Raw genomic sequence first — 23,353 nt, forward strand, 5'->3', positions numbered from 1 at the left:
TTATTTTTTTTTTATTTTTTAGTCTTTTAGATTTTTTTTGTTTTTTTTTTTTTTTATTAACTTGAGTATTTCTTATATACATTTCGAGTTCATTCATTTCTTTTTTTTTTTTTTTTTTTTGGTTCTTTTTTTCGGAGCTGGGGACCGAACCCAGGGCCTTGCGCTTCCCAGGCAAGCGCTCTACCACTGAGCTAAATCCCCAACCCCTCATTCATTTCTTAATTGAGGTATTAACACATTTAAAAAACTTTGTTCTTTTCCTGTTTTGAACAGCACAATAAAGTTTAAAGTTCTTTCTGAATTCCAAGTATTTCCAAATATCTGCTTAACATGTTTAGCATGTTTATAACAAAATTAACAAGTCCTATATAGTTATAAGTTCTTTAACTCACTAAAAGATACAATTTTAAGTTAAAATATCACCTTGTTTTCTTTATGATTCTATTTTTTCTTTTTATTATGTCCAAAGAGTTACACCTCCAAAACCAGAAATATTTTAAAATCAAAGCAAACCAGATTGACATGTGATTAACAGACAAAATTCCTAGAAGCTACTGAAATACATTACATTCAACTCTAAGAAACAGCAGCCTATAAATAACTTACACATTGTTTTCTTTCATACTTTTCCAATGCTATGCATTTTTTCAGTCTTTACTAACGCAGCTTTTTTTTTTAACCTATTTATTATTTTCTTCACAACTTTCATTCCTTTTGTATTTCTTGGTTGTCTAGAAAGTGTCTTATGATGTGAGTTCTAGATTATAGTGCTCTTACAACAGAAAGAACTATATGAAAACAAAAATGTTTCAATCTGTGATGACTATACAATAGCCATGGAGCTATTATGAAATGTGGCTACAACAACCTTCCTATACATTAGTAACAAACTAGGAATTAAACAGGTAAACAACCTCATTGACAACTGCTTTAAAAAAGACATGAATAAATACCTTGGAATAAAACCAACCGAGGAAATCGAAGACTTTCTTATATTAAAAACTTCAGTTAAAGAGCACACTATATGGTGATGTGAATGAGTTGTCTCTCATGTAGAGGTTGAGATGTTTGAATACTTGGTCCCCAGTTAGTGGTACTGTTAGGGGAGGTTTAGGTGTGGAGGAAGTATACCATGGGGATTGGACACTAAGAGTTAAAAAACTCTTTTGCCATTTCTAGTTTGCTCTCTGTGGTTTAAGATGTGAACTCCCAGTTTGTTGTTGCAGTCACTCTGCCTGGACCATGGTGTTTTGTTACAGTAATGAAAAAGTAACAATACACACTGGAAGATTGAAAGATCTTCCATAGTCATGGATTGGAAGAATATTACAAAAGGAATTTACAGATTCAATGTATTTCCCATAAAATTCCAATGTTACCATACACAGAAACAGAAAAGGCAACAACAACAATAAATCCTTAAAGATCTTATGGAAGCACAAAAGATCTCAGCCAGCCAAATAATCCTGAGCAAAAATAATGCGGGAAGCATCATTATACCTGATCAAGTTATACCACAGAGCCACCATAATAAAACAAACAAAATCAGCACCAGCACCAAAACATGCATGCTGATCAATGGAACAGAGAAGGAAGACAGAAATATGAACCCAGAGCTACAGTCACCTGATTTTGACAAAGATGCCAAAAACATACAATGGAAAAAAAACAAAAAAACAAAAACAAAAACAAAAAAGAAGCCTATTCAACTTAGGATGCTGGGAAAACTAGATATCTATATGTAAAAGAAGGAAAATAGACTCCTATGTTTCATCTTTAATGAAAATCAACTCCATTGAGTCAGACCTTAATGAAGACCTGAAATTCTGCAACTATTATGAGAGAAGTGCAGAGGAAAATGGTCCAAGATGAAAGTATAGGCAAGTACTCAGTTCTAATTACGACCCCAGTCATTCAGGAAATAACGCCAACTGACAAATGCAACCTTGTAAAATTAAAAAACTTCTGCAAAGAATGGAAGCAGTCAATCCAGTGGATATGGTCTACAGAATGAAGAAAATCTTTGTTATCTATATATCTGACAGAAGGTTAGTATCTAGAATATATAAGGAACAAAGAAGCCTAAGCAAGAAATACAACAACCTGGTCAATGAAACGTACAGACAGTTTTATTCCACTAGCCATCACGGGAATGCAAATCAAAACCATAGTGAGAGTCTGTCTACCCCAGCCAGAATGAGTCACAAAGAAAACAAAGAACACCAAATGCTGGTGAGAATGTTGACAAATGGGAATTCTTACTGCTGCTATTACAAATGTAAACTAGGGCTGGAGAGATGGCTCAGTGGTTAAGAGCACTGGCTTATTTTCCAAAAGTCCTGAGTTCAATTCCTAGCAACCACATGGTGGCTCACAACCATCCGTAATGGGGTCTGATGCCCCCTTCTGGTACACAAGTGTACATACAGATAGACAGATAGAGTACTCATATACACAAAATAAACTACTTAAGTCACCATGGAAGGTTCCTTAAAAAAATTAAAAATAGACCTACCAGATGACCCAGCTAGACCATTCCTGGGTATTTACTCAAAAGACTCCAAGTCAAAGTATTACAGCACTTATCTATTTATGTGTATATTATAACCAAGTTATAGAATCAACCCAGTGTCCAACAACAGCAACAACAACAACAACAAAAGACTAAGAAAATGTGATCTACTTATACAATATGGATATATATGTTTTGGGCATAAAGGGACTGTGTGGATTTCAGGAAAATGGATGCAACTGAAGGATAAATATGTTTTCTCTCATTTGTGATTCCTAGATTTTATAGAGATACATAAAATTAAGTATAGATATTTGACATTACAATAGAAATGAAACTGTCTAAGGAAACAAAAGAAACTTGGAGGAGGGAAAGACAAGAAAAACAGTGGCAGGTGAGGTATGGACGGTTATGCTTTTATACACACACACACACACACACACACACACACACATATTTTTTTTTCTTAAATGAGTGCTGGAGAAATAGTTTAGTGACTAAGAGCATTTGCTGGTCTTTCAGAGAACCTGGATTCCATTCCCAGCAGTCATACAGCAGCTTACAACCATATATAACTTCAGTTCCAGGAGATCCAGCACCCTTTCTGGCATCCACTGATACCAGGCACATACACATATATATCCAGGCAAAACATCCACGCATAAAATAATTTAAAAAATTTTAAAAATATAAAAATTGTGCTCCCTTCGGCAGCACATATACTAAAATTGGAACGACACAGAGAAGATTAGCATGGCCCCTGTGCAAGGATGACACGCAAATTCGTGAAGCGTTCCATATTTTTTTAACTCAAATAAATCAGTAGCCTTCCTGTACACAAAAGAGAAAACAGCTGAGAAAGAAATTAGGGAAATGACACCCTTCATAATAGTCCCAAATAATATAAAATACCTCGGTGTGACTTTAACCAAGCAAGTGAAAGATCTGTATGATAAGAACTTCAAGCCTCTGAAGAAAGAAAATCTCAGAAGCTGGAAAGAACTCCTATGCTCATGGCAGGATTAATATAGTAAAAATGGCCATTTTACCAAAAGCGATCTACAGATTCAATGCAATCCCCATCAAAATACCAATCCAATTCTTCAGAGAGTTAGACAGAACAATTTGCAAATTCATCTGGAATAACAAAAAACCCAGGATAGCTAAAACTATCCTCAACAATAAAAGGACTTCAGGGGGAATCAGTATCCCTGAACTCAAGCAGTATTACAGAGCAATAGTGATAAAAACTGTATGGTATTGGTACAGAGACAGACAGATAGACCAGTGGAATAGAATTGAAGACCCAGAAATTAACCCACACACCTATGGTCACTTGATTTTTGACAAAGGAGCCAAAACCATCTGATAGAAAAAAGATAGCATTTTCTGCAAATGGTGCTGGTTTAATTGAGGTCAGCATGTAGAAGAATGCAGATCAATCCATTCTTATCACCCTGTACAAAGCTTAAGTCCAAGTGGATCAAGGACCTCCACATCAAACCAGTACACTCAAACTAATAGAAGAAAAAGTGGGGAGTCTCGAACACATGGGCACTGGAGAAAATTTCCTGAACAAAACACCAATGGCTTATGCTCTAAGATCAAGAATCGACAAACAGGATCTCATAAAACTGCAAAGCTTCTGTAAGGCAAAGGACACTGTTATTAGGACAAAACGACAACCAACAGATTGGGAAGAGATCTTTACCAAGCCTACAACTGATAGAGGGCTCATATCCAAAATATACAAAGAACTCACAAAGTTAGACTGCAGGGAGACAAATAACCCTATTAAAAAATGAGGTTCAGAGCTAAACAAAGAATTCACAGCTGAGGAATGCCGCATGGCTGAGAAACACCTAAAGAAATGTTCAACATCTTTAGTCATAAGGGGAATGCAAATCAAAACAACCCTGAGATTTCACCTCACACCAGTGAGAATGGCTAAGATCAAAAACTCAGGTGACAGCAAATGCTGGTGAGGATGTGGAGAAAGAGGAACACTCCTCCATTGTTGGTGGGATTGCAGACTGATACAACCATTCTGGAAATCAGTCTGGAGGTTCCTCAGAAAATTGGACATTGAACTGCCTGAGGATCCAGCTATACCTCTCTTGGGCATATACCTAAAAGATGCCCCAACATATAACAAAGACACATGCTCCACTATGTTCATAGCAGCCTTATTTCTAATAGCCAGAAGCTGGAAAGAACCCAGATGCCCTTCAACAGAGGAATGGATACAGAAAATGTGGTACATCTATACAATGGAATACTACTCAGCTATCAAAAACAATTACTCTATGAAATTCATAGGCAAATGGATGGAACTGGAAAATATCATCCTGAGTGAGGTAACCCAATCACAGAAAAACACACATGGTATGCACTCATTGATAAATGGATATTAGCCCAAATGCTCGAATTACCCTAGATGCACAGAACACATGAAACTCAAGAAGGATGACCAAAATGCGAATGCTTCACTCCTTCTTTAAAAGGGGAACAAGAATACCCTTGGCAGGGAAGAGAGAGGCAAAGTTTAGAACAGAGGCAGAAGGAACACCCATTCAGAGCCTGCCCCACATGTGGTCCATACATATACAGCCACCAAACTAGATAAGATGGATGAAGCAAAGAAGTGCAGACGGACAGGAACCGGATGTAGATCTCTTCCTGAGAGACACAGCCAGAATACAGCAAATACATAGGCGAATGCCATCATTAAACCACTGAACTGAGAACGGGACCCTGTTGAAGGAATCAGAGAAAGGACTGAAAGAGCTTGAAGGGGCTTGAGACACCATATGGACAACAATGCCAAGCAACCAGAGCTTCCAGGGACTAAGGCACTACCCAAAGACTATACATGGACTGACCCTGGGCTCCAACCTCATAGGTAGCAATGAATAGCCTAGTAAGAGCACCAGTGGAAGGGGAAGCCCTTGGTCCTGCCAGTGAACCCCCAGTGAATGTGATTGTTGTGGGGAGGATGGTAATGGGGGGAGGATGGAGAAGGGAACACCCATAGAGAAGGGGAGTGGGAGGGGTTAGAGGGATGTTGGCCAGGAAACCGGGAAGGGGATTAACAATGGAAATGTAAATAAGAAATACTCAAGTTAATAAAGATGAAAAAAAAAAGGAAACAGAAAAAAATATATATAAAAAATGTAAAAGGTGAGGAAGATAGTTTCTGGGGTTTTTTTTAACTTTTTAAAATTTATTTTTCAATTTTTTTGGTTTTTGGAGAAAGGTATTCTAGATAACTCTGGCTGTCCTAAAACTTATCAGGTTAGCCTTGAAGGCACGGAGATCCTCCTGCTTTCCCAGCTCTGGGATGAAGGGTGGGCACTACCATTGCCCAGCACGTCTGTTTATTTTCTCTTTGTTTTGTTTCTGAGACAGGGTCTTTATGCCACTCACCAATGTAGACCAGACTGGCCTTGAAATCTTGCCTTTGCCTCCTCAGTGATTAGACTGAAGGTGTGTGGCACCACACTTGGCTCAAAAAAATAGTGTCTACTTCAACTGAAGAATCTGGTTTGGTTTCTCTGAACAAAGTATAACCATGTACTCTCCGCTAGCTTTAAACTCACTGTGCAGCTGCAGGTAGCATAATCTCAGTGACTGGCCTGTCTCAGTCTCTTGGGTACTCCAGATACCAGACCTATGCCACCATACCTAAAGAAGTGGATTTTTAAAACTCTCTTAAAATCACTTTAAATAGCCACATGTGCCTCTATTATAGCTATTTCTTTGGGGTTTGACATGGCCATCATATTCTGGAAGTTGAGCAGCTGTAATGACCAGGAAGGCTGGTAGCTACTGGATTTGCCAGTACAAAAGCAAAATATTACAGCTAAAAAATAATAAAAATATTTTTCCTTCTTCATTTTAAACAATCAAAGACTTGCGCCTTGGGACAAAATACTTGATAACAGAAAAACTCTCTCTAGATAGCATTATAACTTAGGAATCTGAGCAGTGTTCCATTTTGAGAATAAACAAAGTTTTTATATTCAAAGACCTTTAAATTAAGATTGATTTCAGTAACTTGCTTTAGCCAATTAAAGCTATGAGTCATATCTCTACAGTGAAATTTGGTATTTTTTCAATTATACTATACCATCTCTCAGATTTAATACACAACTCATCAAAATGTCAGACACAGCTAATACAAAGTGACATTTCAAAACAGTAAGAGATAAAAAGATGACAGATAAGATTCTAAAAAAGAAATAAATACCCAAGCTAATAAAGATGAAAAAAAAAAAGAAATAAAAAAAAATTCTAAAAAAGAGCAAAGGACTTGCTTTCCTAAAGTTCCAGAAATTCAAAAATTTCAAAATAAAACATTTAAGAAAAAAGTTGAGGAAAAAGTGGGTAAACACTGATTTTCAGAATAAAAACAAAACCACCAAGATTCACATTTAAGTTAAAAAACAAACAAACAAAAATGAAGAAGAACTTCTGAGTCTTGGGAGCTAAAGAGCTGGCTCCCCAGGTAAAACGCTTCACTATACCATCACGAGGACCACAGTCTGGATCCCAGCACCCACACAGGCCAGGCATCAATAAACACCTTTAAGTCCCCTCAAAAGAATGGGGTACCCTCTTCTGTCCATCATGTGCATACATATGTACCAGTGCACAGACATGTGTACACATACTCAAGAGACAGAAACATCTAGACACACATAATTAAAATAAATCTTTAAAAAAAAGCTAACGACAATTTTTCAAGGCAAAGAATTCTAGTATAAGAAACAAGAATGTACAATCAGTAGCCATATGCTAAAGTTTTTAGCAAAGACCCACCAAAGAAATCAGGAACTGGAACTGAGACTACAGGCTTCCAAGAATCACCTAACTAGATTAAAATATAGGTGGCAAACTATAAATTTTATAACAAAATAAAGAGTTAGTTTTAAACATACAATTTATACACACATATCCTATCCAGAATGGTCAAAAGTGGGAAGAGAAGAAATTTTAAATCAGCTGTTTAACTTATTAATGTTTTTGTTTGATGATAACCAAAGTGTTTGAATGATAACAATGGTAACTGAAGTATTGAGAAAATGGATACTCAAGTTTATGAGATAAACTTTTAAAGTAGTTATCATATATTTTAACACAACTATTCAAACAAAGTTTGTAGGATAAAATTTTCATTAAAGCATTTCATAAGAAATGTTTCCAAGTTCTCATCATAAAACAATTTCAAAATTAACACTATTTAAGGTTACTGTTAAATAGTATCATTTACTAGGGATGCATAGATATCTAAAATATAGCAGCTTTACCTCTTAATGCATTCTGAGCTCAACTAATGTAAATCATATGTATAATTCATATATCCTATCATAGCAATATTAAATATATAGTAAGAATATATTAAAAAGGAAAATAAAAAATTGCAGTAAAAATGCAATACAAACATTAGTTTTAATGTCTCCTTCCTACTGCATGGTAAACATTTTTCACACACCTTATAAGTAGTATGTGTAGCTCACCAGAGGAGGCACTAGAATAAAACACTCAGCAAACTTTCAATCTATATTATAGGCTCAGCCTTCCAATTACTAGGTGTAATTTATTACCTTAATCAGCTAAGAGGTTTTGATTCATGTTTGCTTCAGTTTTTTCTTCCAATTTTATAGAGCATTAATTAATTTAAAGTACTTTTGTATATTATAGTTTGATAGTCCCACTAGTCTCTAAATAACTATTCTCTTTTAAAGGAGAAACTAGCAATGTAGAACTTAATAAAACGACTGAAGAGTATCCTACAGTTAACTATCATTGGAAGTTTCAGGTTCTATAAGCAGTTGTACATGGCTAAGGGATACATCTCAGCAATGGAGCCTGCTAGCATGTCAAAGCACAAGACCCTGGGTTTGAACCTCAGCACCAAAACAGCACATGCATACAAACACACATACGGACTCTAAATGAATAAATGAAGCGTTTAAAGAAGCAGACACCATCATTTGCTTTCTAGACATTAAAAAACTAAATTCAAGCCCATACTCTGTAAAACAAACTGCCTTGAATGAAATAATTACTTTAAAAATAAGTCAGTACTTTGTATGCCCATCCAAAAATGAGAAAATCATGAAAATTATTTGTTGCAAAAACTTTTACCTGTAATTCCTCCTTAGGTAACTAGGCTTTAAAGTATATTTTTATGGGGGATGAAGGGCAGACAAGAGGGCTGAGTGGACAAAGGTACTTTTACTGCAAGTTTGATGACCTGAATTCGACCCCCAGAACCCATGTGAAGGAGAAAGAAGAGTACTAATTTCACATACTATCCTCTGATCTTCACATATGCTCTGTGGTATGTTCATCCTCTAGAACACATTACTGCCCACCCACCCACAATAACGGCAATTTTTAAATTACTTTTAGGTTGGCATTTAATATAATCTGTAAACAAAAAAATCCAGAATGTTCTACTCACTACAAGTAATAATCGAATATCTTAAAGTGGAAAATAAAATAATTTAATTAATAAATGTTTTGGTTTTAAAAAATTCTAATAGACATACTTCAAAATACCCCTCTTCTTTTTTATCTGACATTCAAAGTATATAGACTAACAAATACCAGACAATAAATGCCAGCATTGAAAACAAGGAGGACTTCCTACTGTTCACTCTTTATCAGCATAAGGAAAAGGAAACTTTTTTAATTTTAGTACAAGAATTATACTGTCAAAAGCTATAAATAAAATTTTGAACGTGTCCTTTCTAAATAAGATTGGCAAAAATGTACATAAATTAACTGAGAGATGTGTTTCAAGAATATGGGTAGGTAAGCAAGGGGGTAGGACCAACAGTGCCAATATGCTATCTTCTGGCCATAAAGAAAAGTCAAAGTGCTAAACATTTATATTGATATATTGTTCTATTATTTATACATTTTAAAATACTCCTCCTTTATCTTTAAATCCCTAGCTATTATATTCTATACACATTTTCATGTGAAGAAACAAATTATTAAAGCAATTAAGTAGCTTTAGTATCAAAGAGCTAATAGTGAGCTTTAAACTCAAATCTAAATGATTCCAAATAACTCAAGAATAAAAATAATGACAATTCTTAATTACCTTAGAAAATTATTATTCATAGTGTCTAGTCAAGTAGTATTTTAATCAGTCATTCACTATGACACTATCATCTTATGCCCAGCCAAATACAAAATGTTAATTTTCTTAGGTCGCCAAGTACTAATATATCATTTCTTTCATCTACAACAATAAAAATAAGCAGTTAGCCTTCTGTATTCTCATGTTCAACACCCACAGGCTTAACCAACTCAAGATTGTACAGTTTTTGTCATTATTCTCTAAATATAGTAGGACAACCATTTGCATAGAATTTATATTGAGTTAGGCATTAAATAATCTCAAGATGACTTGAAGTGTATAGAGGATTTATTGTGTGTGGGTTATACAGAAATATTACTCCATTTTACAGCAAGAGCTTAAGCAGGGAAGGACTTTATATTCATGGGGTGGTTAGCACCAATCCTTCTTGGACATTAAGGACATTTAATCTGGTAGATTACATTTTTTTAAACAATATAATTATTAATAAAGAAAGGTGTCTTTGCTTTTACTGGCAAAGATAAAGCAACGATACCTTACAATCTTCAGAAATCTGTGACATAAGCATGCATAAGTAACAAACTCTTTCCTCTTTGGGTAAAGTATCTATTAACCAAAATGCTTGGGATAACAAATGTTCCAGATTCTGGAGTTATTCAGATTTCACAATGAGATCACAGATTCTACCTGTTCTAATCCAAAGATCCAGCATCCACACACTCTACAGTTGTATTTAACTCACTCCTGTGAACCCACCACCACCCTTTTATCTTTCTCTAGAAAGCATCTCTGAGTTCTAACTGTTCACCTGTTCTAACTGAGCACCTCTGAGTTCTAGTTTGCTACCTTCTTTGCAAAGAGGTATCAGTTTCAAGGACCACAAAGTAAACCAGGAGGAAATATTAAGGAAACTGTAACATTAGCTTGAACCCTAGTAAACATTCAATTAAAGAGAGAAAAACAAAACTCTAAACCAGATTGAATATCCCTTATCTGAAATGCCTAGGGCCAAAAGTATTTCAGATTCCAGATTGATTGGGGATTTTTTTTTCTAAAATTCTGGAATGTTTGCATATATGAACTGAATTATCTTGGGCCTAAGACTAAACACAAACTCATTTACATTTTATGAATAGCCTAGACACATACTCTAAAGATAATTTTCTACATGAAACAAACATGGTGACTAGGGAGATGCTCAGAAGAATTCAGATTTTGCAGCATTTCAGAGTTCAGATTTAGGATTAAGGAGGCCTAACTTGTAACTCTTCCTCTATAACAAACATCTGTTACTATCTCTTTCCCCACAGCCAACCTCTGCCATAATTTTACTTTAGACTAACAAAGAAACAATAAAGGAGTCAGATAGATGAGGATTAAAAATATAACCCAAACCACTGGCCAAATTGGAAATCACTTCAATTGTAAATTACACTTACCCAGTTAGAAATGTAGGTGTTCCATTTCCTTCTCCCTCACAGAGGTCCAGCCTGCTCAGATAAACCTACCATACAGATGAATATATTGAAAATGTATGTTCTAAGAAACAGGAGACCCCAAAACAGAACCAAAGGCACTGAGGAAAGTACATTCAACCCCTTCCTCTAATCCTCATTGGAAAAATAACTTCAGAGAGTGGAAGGAGGGGCTGAAAGCTACCTGCAAACAAGCATTTCCTTCTTTGTAAGTCACCACAGAAACATGGGGGAAATGACGTTCCACACCCCCCAACCCGAACATCAAGACAATCTACACAAATATATAACAATTCCTAAAACAAAAAATTCACTAACCTGGGTGCTTAGGAGCTCAGAGACTGAACTGACAATCAGGGAGCCTGTATGATCTAACCTAGGTCCTCTGTATGTATACAAGTGATGGTTATTAGTTTAGTCTTCTTGTGGGACTACTAACAGTGGGATCAGGGGCTGTCTCTGACTCTTTTGCCCCCTTTTTGGACCCTTTCCCTCCTACTAGGTTGCTTCGTTTAACTTAATATGAAGTATGTCCCATGTTCAGTTGATATTTCTGGGAGCCCTGTTCTTTTCTGAAGGGAAACATAGGAGGAGCAGCTCTGGGGAAGAGGGTAGACTAGGGCATAGGAACTAGGAAAGCAGTGAGGGGAAACCAGTGAGGATGTAATAAATGAAAATAATAAATAAAAATGTTTTTAAAACTCTCAGGAACATTTTATAAACATAACACATCTTCTCTTTTCATCCCTTGCTCTTTTCACTTCCTCAAGCAGGGAACTGATGAAGAGATATTAGCCTCACTGAATTTAAAAAGACTGGGCTAAACATAAGAAAATCTAGTATATTACACTCTCCGCCTAAAGTCCTGACTTAAAAAAATATCCTTTGCAGTCTTCATACAAGTTTTAATAAACTCAGTTGTATCAGTCCTCTTTGTACAATTGCATAGTAACAAAGGAGTATTTAGCTATTCCTTCTTCCTTTTTAAAACTCTGTTCCTTACATGGCTGGCTTTCATGACTTTACCACTAAGATAAAGACCCTTACTTTGCAATATCCACCTCTTGGGACTTGAGTTTGACCTATAAACTCCCATTCCTCACAGCCCAACAAAGCTTGAAGCAGATTATGTGATTAAAATACTTCCTACTAGTAAATAAATGAGTTTTAATCCACAAGGTTCAATTCCATAAATGCCATTAAGTCATGCAATGTATCAGACACAAAGTTTAATCAAAGTACACATTCTTCTTACTAGAAAAAAGAATTTAAATCAATGGCTTCTGTAAAGAAGAGGCACAAGAATATTTGTTTCACATTGCCTTCTTCATCCCATTGCCAAGCTTCTCACTCTACCCATTCGCCAGGGTCTGAGTATTTCCTCTGGTAAAAGTCAATACCCAGGGACACAGTGTGATAAGGTATAGCAAATAACAAGTATTCAGATCCTGAAATGGACGGTAGATGGGATCCTGGACTTAATTTTACATAGTAGGTACAAGTAACCTTCTAAATAAAGCAATATACTCTTGATACTTTTAAATTAAATAATAAAAACAAATCAAAAGTTTTCATCATTATTCCCATAGTAAAATGTTAATATAGTCCCTCTTAAAGTATATATTCCAAGGTTATCAGTAGATGCCTTAAACTATGACTAGTACCAAATGAATCCTTATGTATACCACCTATGAGAAACTTTAATGGTTACACACAGTAACAATAATTAACAATAAGATAGAAAAAAATTGTAATATATCCTAGTAAAATGTTTCTGTGACTAAATTTACACATCTTAGCAACCTTGGCATGGTTTTTTTCCTTCCTGATGAAGTTTGGAACTTTCACTTTTCTCACATACAAGAAGCACATTATGACTTCTTGTTGACGTAGACGAATTAGTAACAGCACTGCTTTTGTACTGTGGGCCATCACTAAATAAAATAAGAGTTCTTGAACACACTGTAAAATTATCAGTCAGTCTGATAAACAAATTACTACTAAAGTGGCAGATGGATGGGTAGCACATCCTGGTCAGATTCACTGGAGAAAAGAAGTGGTTTATATTCCACGCAGGTAGTGTGAGAATCACAATTTTATCATTGAACTTGAAATGGTATGCAATTTAAAACTTACGAGCTTATTTATGGATTTTTTCCCATCTAATGATTTCAAACCAGTAATAAACTACAAAAAAACCCCCAAAAAACAAAAGTGTAGACAATGAGATACTACGTTAGAAATTATGTTTAGTCTGTAGCCCTGTATTTAAAGGGCACTAAACCATGTATTGATTTTAATAAGATTAGACATTTTTTACAATTCTAAAAATCTATAATTCCAAACTGACATAGTTGATTTAAACTTGTTTCTAGTTATAAAATTAATTCTGACCTATACACAGCTCCTAAACCAAGATATAAAACAAAGCTCTAAAATACTCTCGTATGTTAAAATACAGCTAGGTTTGGTTGTGTTACATGAAGGCTTTTTTGTTTTACCTGTGAATATTTCAAAAATGGGGAAATCGAACTTAAAAATCTGGAGTTCCTGTATTCTTTAAGAAAGCTGAAGACTGACTCCACACTCATCTACACAGTTAATCAGATGGGCTTGAATCCTGACGTCTCTCAGAGAACAGCCAGCTGTCTAGTACCTGCCAGCATGTGCATGGTCCTCACTCTTACTTCTAAGGGATTCTAGGGATGCTAGTATTTCCAGATCACTTGGACACTCCATGAGACCATTTAAATGTAAAAGGCCATAAAGCAGACCACCGTTCTTTGTGATTTCATTTAATGGTTAAAAAATAGTTACACAAGTCTTTGAAGAATAGAACAAAACAAAATTCAGATCGGCTGGAGGGTAACATAGGAGGAAAAAAGCCCACCTGGAAATTTGAATAATATGAAAAAATGTCTAACAATTCAAAACATTGCTTGGAACTTTCTGAACTCCATTATTCTGGGTCCTAAACTCGCTCCTCCATGTTTCTGAAGCTCCCTCCTTACCTTCTCTCCGCCCATAAATGCTGAATACTCTAAGCTCTATGTTAGAGAAAACTATTATGCCTAAAATCTTCAAAAGTAACTGTCCTCGAAAACTATATTAACTCATCTTTATCTCCCATTAAGTAATTTTCCAAGTACTTTCTAATGCTTTCTGCTTGATATTCAATATCAGTCCTTGGTTCAATGCCGAGGGCTGAGTTGTAGATGGACTCTCTAGTACAGAAACTTTTTCAGTCTTTACATTTACATGTTTTTATTATATCTTATCATCCATTTCTATAGTCTATTTCATTCAAAATTCACTCCTAAACCCATTTCTAAAAAGTTCTGATCTAATTTAGCCAGTGGAGCTAGAAAAGAGTGGGAGGCAGGCAAGAACAGAAAGAAAGCCAACTGCCAATCAATCAATACACTGTGCTGCTCCATCCAGATTGTTAACTTAAATAAAAAGCATGCAGACTCTTTCATGGCTATAAAATAATTTCACATACTAAGTGCACAAAGTGGAAAACATTTTAGCATGTTCTGGACTCCAAATACCAATAAGAGACCACGACTCAAAATTTCAAAGAAAAAAAAAAAGAGAGAGAGAGAGAGAGAAGCCCGGAAAGGCTGAGGTTAGGCACACTAGCCAACATTAACAAACTAAGTGAAATCTCAGCTCCTCTCAAACCCATACCCCCAAAATAAGAGGTGTCAGAGGGCTTGTGTCTTACAGAGAGTAAATCAGAACCTTTACTGGGCAAGTTAGGGGAAACAAAGCTTTACCATTGTTGATACGGTTACAGGATAAAACCACACAGCACATTACAGGTGTCTCATCCTCCACCCAAAGGGCGACTCCCCCACCACCTTATCCCCAAACCTGGAGCCTTACTCACCGCCCTATTGTGATGCGCCTCCTTAGGGTTGTCGCTGCGGTGACCCAAAGATGACAGGAAAGGGGCGGGGCACTGGGTTACTCTGCCCTGGAAAGGAGGTTGGAAAGGAGGTGTGAGAAAAATAGCCTTTTTTCCCCTGGGGAAAGGCCTCCAGACTCCTAACCCCCAAAGCAGCACCTTTCTCAGCCTCTCCCGACCCAGTACCGGAGCCGGCGGCCCGGAGTACCGCTCCCTACGCTCCTGGAGCCGCCGCCAGCCTCCCGGACCCCAGTCACAGCAGCCAACCTCGCCCTCGGCTTCCACTGTAAACCCAGCCGCCCGCACCCGGCCCACTCCAACCTGCCGGCCCTTGAGACGTCCACCGAGAGTTGAGGAGAAGAGCTACAAGAGCGAGCGAGCGACGCTCCGCTCCCTCCGCCTACTCAACCGGATCCCTCCGGTACTAGGTGTAAGGCGGCAGCTCCACCGGCTGCGCCTACCAGAGCCGCCCGGGCAGGTTGCAGGCCGGCTCTTTAGCTGCTTCTCGCGAGACTTCGCACTAGGAAGAGGGGAGGCGAAGCGAGTTCTCGCGCGAAGGGCGGCGCTCCTCCCACAGTGGGCGTGGCGCCGGGGCACGGGGTGGCTGAGTAGTGTTTCAGGGTCTCCGCTGGCAGTGCTGTGCTTTAGTTTGCCTGTGGACTTTGCGTTCGGCAGTCAGCCGGGACGGGTCTCAGGCCACCTCCACACCCGTGAGCACATCCTCACTCCACGCTTCCTGTCACCTTTAGGGAAAAACGGACAGCGTCTCCGGGCCAGTAAAAGCAGTGCCTGGGAGACTTCTAGGAGAGCGTTTCTCTCAGCAGAGCGAACGCCCGGGTCGCCTCCCCCACGCGGGGTCAGCGAGCAGGTACGGGCCACACGAAGCGTTGGCAGGTGGTGGTCCGGAGGTCACGGATCTGCGGCCGCTGCTTGGTTTCAAATGCTCTGCTGTTGGCGGGAACCGGTGCACTAGCTGACACACCTGCGGTGGCGCCACCTCGGGGACGTGAAGAATCACCTGAATGGGATGAGTTAGTTTCTGGCAGGCAAAAGCTCGCCAAAGTAGCGTCCCGGTCCTTCAGTGTCACCCAACCCACCGAGTGCCCAGTGTGAGGCTCTAAAAGAGATGAAAAAGTGAGAAAGGCGTCTCCTTGGTGCTCAAAACTCTCACCCTCCGGGGATTCAGACCCACAGAGAACAGATAATCCTCATTATGCTTGCTAGGGAACGTGCTCCCCTTTGTGAGTGAGCAATAGGAGCTGATCTGAGATAATCTTGTTTAGAACCCTCTGTGCGTTGCTCACACCTCTGGTCTTAAGATTCGGAAGGGTGGCAGAAGCTGAAAGATTTGAGTTCCAGGTGTGTCTGGGCTAGAGTGAGATCACTAGGGAATGGATGGCATTTGAGTCCAATTTAAATCAGAATTTCCCCCATTTTGAGAAGAGTAGGAAGGGCATAAACAAAACCCAATACTGGTTTCAGTATTTTGGCATGAAAACTGATTTGTGAAAAGAACTTTGTTTAAAAATCTTGTCACTTTAAGAAAAAATTCCTTGGATCCCGTGTGTGATACCATGTATGCCAGCATTGATTGCTAAGGAAATTAGCATTTGAAGTGGAAATCTGGTAGTAAGCATACTTTCCTCCGGAAAATACTTAAATATCAGAGGCCAAAGGAAGACAAAGATTATTCTTATATAGCATAATGTTTTTATAGCCAACATTCTACATTCTTGGAAATTGCTGGAAATCTTCAAAACTTTGTAAGATGAGCAAGCTAGTGAGGCTTGTCATATGAATAATGTTCAAAGAAACCTCAAGAAAACCCTCAACAATAGCAAAGTCCTCACCATTCTTGATATCAAGTCTTCTGTAATTTATCTCAAATGAACTATAGCATAAGTTAGGAGGAAAGATTAGTCAAACAGGATTCATTCATTCCCTTATGTCTAAATTGAAGCTGTCATTTCCTAATAAAAGGTTTTGGCCAGACCGTGGTGCATGCCTTTAATTCTAGCACTCAAGAGGCAAAGGCAGGCAAATCTCTGAGTTTGCAGTTAAATATGTATAAACATATCCATGCTGTGGAGGCCAGAGACTGGTTTTGGCATTTTCTAGTAATCTTCCACTGTATTTTTAGGGGACAGAGTCCCTCACTGAATCTGGAGCTCTTAAATTCTGCTAGTCCGACTACAAGCCAACTCCAAAGAACCCTCTTGTCTCTGCTTCACCAACACTGTGCCATCATGTCCAGCTTTTAACTGAGTACTGGGCACTGAACTCAGTTCCTAGTGCTTGAGTGTCAAGCGCTTTACCAGTTGTGCAATCTCATGGCCCAAGTTACCTAAATTAATTGATTTTGCTTGGTACTCAAGTATTTTTGGTTGGTTGGTTGGTTGGTTTGGTTTGGTTTTTGAGGCAGTCTCAAATACTTCTGCCTGAAATGTACTATATAGCTCAGGCTAGCTTCCAACTTGAAGTAGTCATTCTGCCTCAGCCTGAGTGCTGGGATTATAGGCATGACCAACCTAAATCTGCCCAAAATCAAGGTTCTTTTATTACACTGCAATCTTAATTGCTAATATTAAATCTCAAATCACATATGTCACACAATGAAATATGAGCTACACAACAGGAAAAGTAAAAAGAAAAAAAATGTCCACAGTGTAGTGTTTTATAAAAAAGAAAGAACCAGGAATGTGTTTGGTCGAGTTGTGGTGTGGTGAGGTGGAATGGGCCTCTGTGAGCCCATGCTGAGGTACCCCTTCCCCCTGAGGTACCAGCCACACAACGGATATAGTATGGAATAGTTTATTTAGGAGATGGGAAAGGGAGTTGGAGTAGAAGCAGAGAAAGGCAGAAAGAGAGAGGAAGAGAGCCAGGAACATATGGAGAGAGGGGGGATGGGGTGGGGAGAGAGACTGAAGGTGCAGAGAGAAAGAGGATAAGAGAGTGAGGAGGGGACAAACAGTCCCTTTTACAGTGAGTCATGCAAACCTGGCTATTGCCAGGTAACTGCGGGGTGGAGCCTGAGTCTAGAAGGAATGCTAACACCCAGAACTCTAAGGATCCTAACTAAAGGCAACCAGCCAAAGGCTGATCCAAATGCAAAGGACAATCATTATAATAGATAAAACAGTAAATACAAGGAACCCAATCCCAGAGCTGTTCTGTGGCAGGGCTGCCAAAGCACCACTGGTTCAAGGCCTCACAGCTGGCTTAGGGTGCAATGGATCCAGATGAATGGAAGTTCAACTGGATTTAGTCCAACAGAGAGATAAACTATGTTGGAGACAGTCTGCATTTTGTTATCTGCCAATTCATATAACACAGGAATTGCAAAATTCCTTGGTCTGATGTGTTTGATAAATTCACAAATCTGGTTTCTCTGATAATGATTCATATATACCTAAGTGTCTATGTGTCCCTGGTTTAGTAAGTTCAAAGGTGGTACTTTTTAAAATTTTATTTTAAAGATTTATTTATGTGTATGAATGTTTTGAGTGCATAGCTGTTGCTTACAAATATCAGAAGGCATCAGATTCCCTGGAACTGGATGTGAGCTACTTACTATGTGGGTACTAGGAATTGAACCCATGTCCTCTGCAAGAGCAACAAGTGTTCTTAACAGAGCCATCTTTCCAACCCCAAACAATTTTTATTTGCATTAATTTATCAATGTAGTGCTTGTTCACTTGCACAAACAAAATGCAAGGCCTCTGTGCCTCAAAATTGCTGCTTTATAAAATGAGAGAATGGGGGTTAGAGGTGATGGAGTCATTTGACAAATCTCAGGCTATCTGACTCTGGAGAGTGCCACCCAGCACTAGTGTGAAGATTTGAGTTTATTGCCCAACATATAAGCTAATATACAGTGTTTGAGCCAATCCCAAGCTCTTAAATCCTTGGCACACTATCACCATGCTCTAATGAAAGCCTTGCCTAATGGGTCACTCAGAGAGGGGGAGGGAGGGAGTGCTGTCGCCTGTTAGGACTTCACCTGTGAAGATGGGGAAGCACCCTGGCCTTCATTCCTTTTTGCTCTCTTACTGGTGTTCCAGGAGCCATCTTAGATCTAATGCCCTGTACTGCAGACCAGGACTCTGAGGAGTCACAAGAGCCTGTGGAGCCTTGCTTTCCATCCAAATTTTTCTTCCCAAGGTTAACTTCCACATCCCCTACAATGTAGGGCAAGGCACAGCCTGAAAACCCAAATCCCATGAATATAGAGTAACTTAGGGTAAACCTGGTCTGCACAGTTGACTTTTTAACATCCTGCTAAGCTAAAACTGTTTTCAAAGCAGAAGATATGGCTACCTGTTTTCTTGTGTGGCAAATTAATGATAAGCCATAGACTTAGAGTCTATTTTATTGTTTTTAAGTTGGTTTTGAAACAGGGTCTTACATATCCCAGGCTGCCCTTGAGCTCTGTGTATCCAAGGATAAAGTTGAACTTCTGATCACCCTGCTTCCATCCCACAGGCTGTGCCAACACATTCAGCTTTATGAAATTCTGAAGGTCCAACCCAAGGCTTCATGCATGTTAGTCAGGTTCTCTAAAAACCAAGATATCCTCAGCATCCTATTGAGATTTTAAAACCTGGGATTTGGGTTAGAGGTGTAGTTTAGTAACCCTTTGTTAAAAACTTTTTAAAAAACTAAAAGCTTGAGACTTCCTTATATTACTAATTTGTGCACTTAACATAATGGCAAAGCAAAAAAAAAAAAACAAATACAAAAGGAATTCTAACCATATTTAGCAAACATGGTGTTTTTATTGTTCAAGCCCCTTTGAAAGAATACTAAGAGACACAGACACTACTAATACACACTGATAAAAATGAAGTGTATAAACAGTTAAAGACAAAAACGTTGGATGATATGAGTAATGGCTAAGGAGAGGTCAGAGCTATGAAAGATTACTTCTAGGGCTGGGGATTAGATCAGTGAAAGAGTGTGTGTATGGCGTATACAGAATCTCTAAATGGCAAGGAGGTCAGGAAAAGAAGGGAAACTTACTAGATCACTGAAGAAAATTAATTACGTGCTCTCCCTAACAACCATTAACTCAGTAATTTCTCATAGCCCCTCCATCCTCTGCAATAGAACGTGACAGACCACATTGTGTATATGTAAGCATAGCTGCTGTGAGTTCAACTCCAAAGATCTCTATGCTGAAAGGTCATCTTCCTTCTAACACCAGCCTCACAGGCTGGATCTTAATTGTCCAGTAGAGAGGAACCTTTGTCCTGGAAAGAAAGATGGGTCTGAAAAAAGGATTTGTTTTCTGGGGCAGAGAGAAAGAGGGATGATGGCGAATCTTGACTGTCAACTAAAAAAAGACTTATTTCTAGGCTGGTCTGAGAGGACATTTCCTGAGAGGATTAACTGAAGAGAGTACCTTCCTCCAGCAGCTGAGATGTAAAATGATCTGAGAGGAAAGCAGGACTGTGCTCATCTTTGCTTCCTGTTGGTGTACCTATAGTGTACTTCTCCTGTTACTGCTGCCATCCCTAATTGACACAGGACATTTCCAACCCTCTAATGTGGATGAAAGGCCTGCAGCTCTCCAAGAATCCTGTACACAATCAGCACCATGTTGGTATTGCTGAAGCACCCAGCCTGCTACACTGAACAGCTAACCAGTTTTTCAGTCATCCCAGTGTACTGACAGCCATTTCTAGACTTCTTTAATGCTAAAGGGTTGTAGAACTTTCCCACAAGCTCCTGCCAAGTTAAAGAGAACCCAGCTCCAAAGCATGCCACTAAGGGCCTAGCTCTCAGAATTTTTGGAGGGAGCCTCACCAAGTTCCCTATGAAAGACAAAAGCAGGTTCAGTTACAGTAGCAGCCCCAGTATGAATTACCTAGTACTTAACATATAAACAAATCTAATAAATTCCTTTTCTTAGTATTATAATCATCAGTTCAGAGAGTTGTAAAATATCTAAAATATCTTTCGTTTTCCTGTAGTAATTGTCTCCAAGGCTTACTGCCTGTCTGCTAACCTAGGCCTAGTCCTGGAAGCTTCTAACCTCCATACAATCTTTTTTTTTCCCCCTCCATATATTCTTAACTGGGTCTAGAATGTTTTTAGCCTCTGAGGTTTACTGTTTATTAAGTTCATCATTTCTTACTCTTTCTGGACTGGCTCAAACTCCTCTCCAAGCTGAGTCTGGCTTCACTCTGTATCACCTGAATTGCTCTGCTTAGCCTCATACTAACATTTGCAATCTGTTCTAATCTTCTGATTCCTTCTCATTGTCTGACTCATTTGTCTTCATCCATGTCTATCTTGTTCTCTCTGCAACCTGTCTGTACAACTATCTAGGTAAAACTGCCTCCCTCCTTTCTCTCTCCTCTGCCTGCACTGCTCCTTTAAGTAAGCTTTTTCCTCTCTCTTCTCATTGGGCAGATCCTATTCTGTAAAATCTTTCTCTGATTTGTCACTTTGTCTGCCATTCTCAAACATGGGTGCTTCCTTTTATAGATTAACTTTGCCTTCATTGTCTGGGATTAAATGTGTGTACTAAGGACGTGACAGTATTCCAGCCAGAAGAACTAAAGGCATGCACTAAGAGCTCTGCCTCATTACAGCTAGGAACAGCTTTTTCCATAAACAACCATCGCAGGGTTCACAGTGTGATCGAATGTCCTGCAACAGAGAGTGGTCCTAGACTTTTGAAGAAACAGTTAGATAGATTTTTATTTATATCAAATAAAGTAGTTTTTAAAAAGACCTGCCCAATAAGAGGGAAATCATGCCTGGTACTGGAAACCTAGCCAACTCCCTAGGGCAAGTGAGGTCATGGGGGAAACATATAACTCCCATTTTACCAGGCCAGTATAATTTTACAGTACATTCTACATATTTATTCTTATAAAGTATAGATCTCATCTCTCCTCAAACAATCATCTTTCCAACAGATGGAGGTAATTACAGAAAACTACAACCAAACTGCAGGGAACAAGTGACTGCATGGTTGTTCAGCCCCCCTGGGTAGATTACAACTATAGATTTATCTACAGCACCTCACTCTGTAGACCAGACTGGCTTTGAAACCACAGAGATCTGCCTGCTTCGGCCTCCCAAGTGTGTGGACTAAAGGTGTGCCCTGCCAAGCCCAGCTAGAATTTTTTCAATTTTTTTCAAAAAGGAATGTAAGGAAAGAAAAGAGCACAAGATAAAAAAAAATACTTTAACGATGAAAAGAAAACATGATTAAAATTAAAAACAAAAAATAGTTCTTTACAAAGTATAACAGCCACCCAAAGAATACAGTCTATCCTGAAGGGAAACTAAGGTTTTATTATTTTTCTAGTTGATAATATTTTTTGTGCAGAAGAATACTCAGTTTTCTTCTACACCAATAATCTTATTGGGCTCATGTATTAAAATTGTTTATCTTTTGACAAACTTTTTTATACTGTTGAACATGCAAAATAATGGCACATTTATCTTTTTTTCTCCTCATTACACATTTTTGTTTCTTATAGTTTTACCCAGTACTTGTAATTTTTAATTTTTAAATTATGAGGGATGCTACTGTTCTTCCTTAATCTATGCTTGGCCTTAAAAGCAGTGTGCCAATAATTTCTCAAGAAAATTATTTAACATGCTATCATATTCTCTTTCATAACTGGTCTGCAAAAGACTCTTTGGAAATATAAATCACTAGGCTTGGTTACTCACTGGAGCTTGATGGTGGGAACCTATTGCTATTGGTCATAGAACATAGAGAAATCAAATTGATACTGATGTGAAAGCATTATCCTTGCTGACTAGCTGTCATAGTGCTGGAATGTGTTTTACAGGTTCCTAGGAGAGAAAAAAATTAAGTCTTCCTACAAGCTCCAGTAATCTATGGTCTAACAAGATATGCCCATTGGTTCAATAGCGACATGAATATTATGAGGTAACCAGCAGCTTCCTAATTGGATTTAAGTCCTACTCCACATGAGGGAACTCTTGTGTAGTATTATAAATCTGGTCAAGAACCTGTGGTCAGAGAGGTCATAGGCCCTACTACCACTATGTTATTAAAGGTACACAATGTTAAACTGCCCTCTAAATATTTGTACCCATAATGCAGCTCTCATCAGAGGTGATCCTCTGTACCATGGCAGTTATATAGAAAATCACAACAAGCCAAACTGCAGAGAATAATTGACTGTGGTATGTTCGGCCCTGAATAGGACATTTGTATCTCATCTTCTCAGTTCAAAAGGTCATGGAACCTTGCAGAAGAGGGAGGGAGAAAGGTTGGAAAAGCCAAAGGCATGGGGAGATTGTTATGAAATGTCTTCTGAACGTGACTGTTTCACCCATGAATTCATAGA

At 38.4% G+C, this 23,353-nt stretch overlaps 2 protein-coding genes and 1 non-coding gene across 11 annotated transcripts in view; 2 read left to right on the plus strand and 1 right to left on the minus strand.

Annotated features, from left to right (window-relative positions):
- Nucleotides 1-15,521, minus strand: part of Btbd10 (BTB domain containing 10) — a 57,847-nt gene extending 42,326 nt beyond the window's left edge. For 3 of the 9 annotated variants that reach the window (NM_001399403.1, NM_001399401.1, NM_001399404.1), the window contains exons 1-3: nt 15,336-15,521; nt 14,997-15,083; nt 11,069-11,133 (exon numbers count right to left, since the gene is read on the minus strand). Coding sequence is in view for 1 of the 9 variants with exons in the window: in XM_039113392.2 (XP_038969320.1) it covers nt 11,069-11,133; nt 14,884-14,886 (68 nt within the window). In the remaining 8 variants the exon portion in view is untranslated. Of the gene's footprint in view, nt 1-9,629; nt 9,771-11,068; nt 11,134-14,883; nt 14,962-14,996; nt 15,084-15,335 lie in introns of those variants that run through there. The other 6 variants (NM_001014022.2, NM_001399402.1, XM_017589192.2 and 3 more) reach the window with 5 other exon arrangements.
- Nucleotides 3,211-3,317, plus strand: Rnu6-26 (RNA, U6 small nuclear 26). The gene has a single exon (XR_005499926.1). It is a non-coding gene; the product is annotated as a U6 spliceosomal RNA (small nuclear RNA).
- Nucleotides 15,009-20,933, plus strand: LOC134484822 (uncharacterized). Its single transcript, XM_063280717.1, has 3 exons — nt 15,009-15,012; nt 15,047-15,882; nt 20,369-20,933. The coding sequence occupies exons 1-3, from the start codon at nt 15,009-15,011 to the stop codon at nt 20,447-20,449; spliced, it is 921 nt and encodes a 306-aa protein (XP_063136787.1). The 3' UTR covers nt 20,450-20,933.
- The last annotated feature ends 2,420 nt before the right edge of the window (nt 20,934-23,353 follow it).

The sequence above is a fragment of the Rattus norvegicus genome, chromosome 1 (genome assembly GCF_036323735.1).
Source record: "Rattus norvegicus strain BN/NHsdMcwi chromosome 1, GRCr8, whole genome shotgun sequence".
Taxonomy (NCBI): domain Eukaryota; kingdom Metazoa; phylum Chordata; class Mammalia; order Rodentia; family Muridae; genus Rattus; species Rattus norvegicus.